Raw genomic sequence first — 6,386 nt, 5'->3', positions numbered from 1 at the left:
AAAGAATGTCATGTAGCAAGTAAGAATTTATTTGTTTGCTAGTCATGTAAAGAACAGATTTCATCAATATCACCTGGAACTGTATGTGACATGGAAAAAATGTGCTCCTGTGATGAAATGGGCAGTCACCAAATTGTCCTTTCTCTCCCTATGCTCACCAGGAGTAGGCTGGTACTTAAGAGGCAACAGCCATTCCTCTGCTGCATCACCATTAAATAGGTCAGATCAGGAGAGCACCTTTGAAGCAAATCTCCCACTCACCCCACCCCCCCACCCCCGTGCTGTGTTTTGGCTCACACGGAGCAGTGTCGAAGCAAGTGAACGGATAGGAAAAAAACACAAAAAACCTCTGAAGCTGAGCTGGCCAATATACCTCAGCCAGAATAGGCATGAGTCCACAACAGCAGAGGAGAACTAGTGTGAAGTAAAATCCTGAAATGCATCTAGTGTGGATACTGGGTTCTCCTTACCAGCTGTTTCATTCTACTGCTCCTCCTTTACTGTGCCACACCGCTTGCCACTGTAGACTTTCAGATCCTTGAAGAAAGAAGGGAGTAACCACACCTTTCCCAGCAGACTCTGTTTCACTTATGTAAACCACATGGTGTTTTGGAAGGAGCGGTTTGCAACAATAAGCACTTGCAGGGAAAAACTGCTTAGTTTGTGTAGTTTAAACCAAATTGGGATCAAAGCAGGACTGATTTGTTAATGACAGATATCTAATTGGAAATCAGTGAAGTGTACATTTGGTAGGAATAGCAGTAATGCAATGGGTAAATCACACCTGCAAAACGTAGATATAGCTTATGCATTTTTAAACACCTTTTTATAACTAATCCCAAGAAGTTCTGAACACACAGACACACACACAGCAGAGTTACATGCACTGGGGCCAAAGCATGGGATTACAAACCCACATACCCAGTAATCCACAGGGGGCTGTAGCTCTCCATGAGGTCAGGTATGCAACTCCACTTGGTGTACCCGTCCTGCCGGGTGTGAAGCACGCGCTGTTATACTGGCATTGCTATCTTAAGAGCTGTGGTTATCTGGGCCATTTTGCCTAAAGGAGGCCGTGAGGGCGGCGGAGCCACGCGGTAACCAAACTGTAAACTGTCTCCTCGAGAGTAATAGTTCATGTGTGCCAGAATCCTTCACAGAAAGTGACTCATGGGTTTGTTCCTCTGTTTAGCACTGTATGATCAAGTTGGGTGGTAGGGAGAGTAGGAGAACCTTTCTGATCAGGTTTTACTTCAATTCCTAAATAAGTATTTAGAACTAAATAGTCATAAACTTTGCTTTTTTTTCAACATGCTTATAATTTCTTACTGATGTATTTCATTTGTTTTCATATACATGCATGGTCCCTTAAAATACTGACAAATAAATAGTGATGGTCTGACAGACTTTTGGAAAGAGGCAGAAGGAGGCAACGGCAACAGAAGCAGAGGATGTACAAACTCCTAATCTAATTGTAGTATGGACCTGCCTTCAGGCACTGGCTTTATTTAATTTCTGCTGAGTAAACTGAAATCTACAACAACATTTGTTGTGTGTTGCACTGCTCCAATGCAATTTTCTGTTATCTGGTAATCAAATACACACCTTAGTGTGTGACTAGTGTGGTAAACTTGTTGTAGCGTAATTTTAGGAATGGTTACATTCTCTTATGAGAAAGGGAACTACTTGTAGGGAGTAGGAGTCAAATTCCAAAACAGACTTTTCAAGGTGTTGTCAGCATGTAAAAACAAACCACCTAATTCACCAAGATTTTAAATATGAGATTTATGATTTGACTGCAAAGTACGTAGCCTTATCACAGCTCTGTTAGATTCGAAGAGCTAGACCTTTGTATCTTGATACCCAAAAACCAAAAAAGATACTCTTCAGCAGCCAGTCTGCTGAATGGGATGAAATTTAGTTTGAAATATATTCCTAAAAAGATGAACTAAGGGAATCCATTTAAAAATCTGTCTTTTTCCATCTGTATCATTGCAAGGTATATTTTCTTTTTTTTTTTTAAGAGCATTATTCAGATATAATATAAAAATGGGACTGGTGATTGGAGTAACCAGTTTTTGCTTGTATCAGAATTTGTATCTAAACAGATTTTAAAAGTTCACAATCATTATAATCCTTAAAAATGTCTTTGATACAAGTTTTGATTCCATTGTATAATCCTTTCCTTTTAATGCAGTTTTAATAATTACTTACTTGCAAAAAAAAAGAATAGCAGTAAGTCAAGCTGGGGAGAGCATGAGAACAAAATACATGCTCCCAAAATTGCATCTCCTGTTGCTGCAGTCAGAGACAGAATACTGAGCTAGATGAGCCACTGTCTCATCCTGCAAGGCATTTCTTATGTTTCTGAAAATTAAAAAAAAAAAAAAAAAAAAAATAGGACCTCTATTCAGGAAAATGAAATTTCATCAAGATGAAAGACTTTGTTTATGTGGCTAATCAAAAGACAAATACATGAATAGGAAGGATTTTCTGGTTTCAGTTTCCAGTGTCTTTTTGTCCTGTCATCCAGAGCAGAGGCATTATTAAGTGCAGCCCCTTGTTCTGCACACTTGTAATGACCTCTCTGATGATCACGTGCTTATGAAATGCTTCAAACTTTAGGTAAAGCTGTTGGTCTCTAAAAACCTGCACTCAAAGCTGTCCCAGACAACCAATAAGCTTCACCTTTCTTCCGTAACAAACCAACCTGTCCTCTTTCAAGCATGATCTGTATTAAAAAAAGAGAAAAAAACAACCTTCAGGAGGCCACAGAATTATTTGAATTCCAAGTAATGTTTGTAATTGATGTAATAACGTACTGCATTTTGAAAATAGTACATTAACATATTTCTAAGTGACAACTAAAGATATATATGAGGTTTAAAGCTCTTGATGTAGATGCATATCTCATCAAATGTTATGTCTCCATCTGCTATCAGAAAAAAACTGTACTAGATAGCAGGAAATTAGACAAAAAGAACAAATACTAACTTCCTGGAAAGTAGGACGTTATCAGTGCTTGTTTCAGATGTTCACAGCTTCGGTAGTTAAATAAAAGCTTCAATAGTTACTGTAATTTGGATATACTTCTTGGAAGAATCAAATTTTTTGAGCTTAAAATCTGCATTTTTTTCTAGAACAAAGAATGTTAAACATAATTTGGCAGATTTTTTTTTAAGTTGCAAAATCATTCTCTGTAATCAGAACAAGTGTTGCTACATAATTCTTACTTTATAACCATATTTACTTAATATTGTCTTCTTGAGTTTTAAACTAAATCAAGGCTTGCTTTCAGGGCTCTTTTAAAGGACTACAGACTATCTGAGGCAGAATTTATACACATAGAATACAGGAAAAGTTACACTTCTCTTTCCCAAACAGGAACATAAGTATCTTACAAATAGAAGGTTATTTTCCCTCTGGGAATTTTTCAATGACTAGAAAAAATTAAACTTGTGCTGACTTTTCGAAGTTTTCTACTACTTTGTAATGTAGTCTGTTAGAATGTAGTCTTTTAAATGCCTGTTAGAGATTTCCTAATAATAGCAAAAAGTTAATTTTTTTTTAACACATAAAAGACAATGTATTTATGATTGAGAACTGGATAAATACATTTTACGTATGTGCAAACTATTTCATTACTATACTGTGCTGCATAAAAGACTCTCTCTTTGTTGGTAGATGCTCCTGTATAAGCATATAAAGCTTTGTATCTCTTTACAGAACAAAAGATACTTATACTTACATTGCCTTGTATATGCAAAATTGCATGTCCAAGTATGAAGCAAAGTATGAAGTCATTGATTACTGTATTGCTAGGGTATCGTCACTGTCGTCCTGGAGAGTTCACTTGTGCTGATGGAAGATGCCTGTTAAATTCCCAGTGGCAATGTGATGGTGATTTTGACTGCCCAGACCATTCTGATGAAGGACCTATAAATATAAAATGCAAAAGTTCAGGTTTGTATTTAATTTTTTTTTAATAACATGTGTGACCTTTCTTTCTGGAAAGAAATGGATGAGGATTATAGATAGGCAAATGAAAATCTCATGGCTTGTATCTCCAATGCTTTCATGGAGGTATTCCTTATGTCTTGCAAGGAGAATGTGTTGACAGTCCTCAGCATCCAAAACTTCAGCTCACAAAGTTCAAGCCATCAGTTCCTATGGCATAAGATGGCTGCTAGTTCATTAATGCATACATTCTGTTAGTACTAAAATAAGATTATATTAATGTAATTATTGTCAAAGTTTATAGCTTGCCCTGAAAATGTTCAGTATATTTAATATACTCATCACACAGAAGTAGATCATACAAAAGGGGGTGTTAGGTTATTCTTCCTATATTAAACACTAGTCTATTTTTACTAGCAAATTACTGACCAGATGTGATTAGTTTTATTGGTATTTTCTACTGACACAAGTTTGCCAAGACATAAGTCTGGTTTTTGAGTGGAAAATGAATCCTCATGTGCATATCATGACCTATTCTGTGGCTTTTTGAAAGACCAGTTCTTCTGCCTAGATCTTATGACTTTATTGTACAGTAGCCTGGTCCCTTATACTCATTTTGATGGAAATCACTCATTTTCTTTGAGGTAAGGCAGCATACCTGCTTTAAATATGAATGTTCTAATTCTGATTTAAAGAACCTGAATGTAGCTGAGCCAACATATTCAAGTTTTGCCAAACAGGAAAAAAAACATGTATGCATGTGCTCAGGCAAGGAGTGCGTCACGATTCAGTCAACCATGCTTTTTAAGTTTTGCAAACTATAGAACTATCTTTTGTGCAGAGATAATGTAGAGGATTCTCAATTAAATGAAAAAAAAATGTGTAGGAGGGAATAATAAGTTGAAGTATTCACACATTTTCCAGCAGAGGAATAAACCTTTGAAGACACTGAAATGTGAAAGGTTGTATAATATTATCAATAAGAAATTAATATTCAATTTTTCATCTCACATGCACACGTTGCAGCTGGTCCATGAGAAAGTTCATTCCAAATACTGATAGACTGCTGTGACGGTGAAAAAAGACTTCGCTGTAAGGTTCAAATTAACAATTTATTTGAACTTCACTCACAGGTCCAATACGCCACTATTGCAGGTTTTTTATAGATATGACGGAGGAATGCACTATTGCAATTAACACAATTCATAGAATGCACTATTACAACCTACAAGTGCTTTCCAGAATGTACTAACACAAACCAAAAGCATGCTAGATATTAATACCTTAAAAAGAGTGCATTAATCGTGATCTTAAAGCATGCCAGATACCATATATATGTATCTTAATCACTCACCCTCTCTCTCAGATAGGGCCTCTTAATGCCTGGGAGGTTGCCTTGTACAGCGTCCTGGACAAGGGGGGAAGAATCTCCTGCAGGCTTGCTGTACCGTTGGAAAAAGACTCCCCAGTTTTCTGCCCAAACCTTACCGTTTTTATTTCCTGATTTGATGGGTGGGGGCAGGATTAGCCTGAGTGGATTATACTGTCTGGAATGTTTCTCTCTAGGGTGTGATGGCCCCTGAGTCTGTATTGCTAATTTTGTGATATGTAGCACACAAAGTTACTGAGTAGCGGTGGAACAGTACTCGGGGCATTTTGTTTGTTAAGGGTTGATTCAAGGCCCCATTTGGGTTTTGGTTCTTACCATGGTGCAGTGTTCAGGCAAGCCCGGGCTGAGCCGTTCCCGCAGCTGCCCCGAGTCACCTCTGCACAGATGAGGACCTGTCAAGGTGAGACGAAGCTGAGAAGCTGAGTGGAATCACAACTCCCTGTGTCCCGCCTTTGTGCTCCAAAACCGGTTTGGTTGGGTGATCCCATACAACTACACAAAGTTGTCTTTTTGTTTTGTTTTGTTTTCCAGAGCAGTCATGTAACAGCTCTTTCTTTATGTGCAAAAATGGCAAGTGTATTCCTCAAAGTGATGTTTGTGATAACAGAGAAGACTGTAGTGATGGATCTGATGAGAAAAGCTGCCACGTTAATGAATGCCTCAGTAAGAAAGTTAGCGGCTGTTCTCAAGATTGTCAGGATCTTCCTGTTGGATACAAGGTGAATAATTATAAAACGTGGTATAATGTAACGCAAATTCTTAATTCTTAACTGTTTCTTAACTATTGCTTGATTATAATTGTATTGGGTTTGCGTGGCAAGGGTTTGGCAGTGGGGTGGATGCAGGGGTGGCTTCTGTGAGAAGCTGCCAGAAGCTTCCCCCATGTCTGACAGAGCCAGTGCCAGCCGGCTCTGAGATGGCCCCGTCGCTGGCCAAGGCCGAGCCCATCAGCGATGGTGGCAGCGCCTCTGGGGGAACAGCGTTAAGAAGGGGAAAAAAATGGCACACGGCAATTGCAGCTGGAGAGAGGAGTGAGGAT

The 6,386-nt window shown here is 38.3% G+C and overlaps 1 protein-coding gene across 1 annotated transcript in view; it reads left to right on the top strand.

Moving 5' to 3' along the window:
* Window positions 1-6,066, top strand: part of LOC104624574 (low-density lipoprotein receptor-related protein 1B) — a gene marked incomplete at both ends in the record, with an annotated part of 148,825 nt that extends 142,759 nt beyond the window's left edge. Inside the window, 2 exons of the mRNA XM_010291978.1 lie at window positions 3,823-3,963; window positions 5,879-6,066. Of these exons, the coding sequence (XP_010290280.1) occupies window positions 3,823-3,963; window positions 5,879-6,066 (329 nt within the window). The remainder of the gene's footprint in view (window positions 1-3,822; window positions 3,964-5,878) is intronic.
* Window positions 6,067-6,386: the final 320 nt, after the last annotated feature.

The sequence above is a fragment of the Phaethon lepturus genome, unplaced genomic scaffold (genome assembly GCF_000687285.1).
Source record: "Phaethon lepturus isolate BGI_N335 unplaced genomic scaffold, ASM68728v1 scaffold11020, whole genome shotgun sequence".
Taxonomy (NCBI): domain Eukaryota; kingdom Metazoa; phylum Chordata; class Aves; order Phaethontiformes; family Phaethontidae; genus Phaethon; species Phaethon lepturus.
Note: the sequence above shows the minus strand (reverse complement) of the source record. Positions and strands in the feature narration are given on the sequence as shown.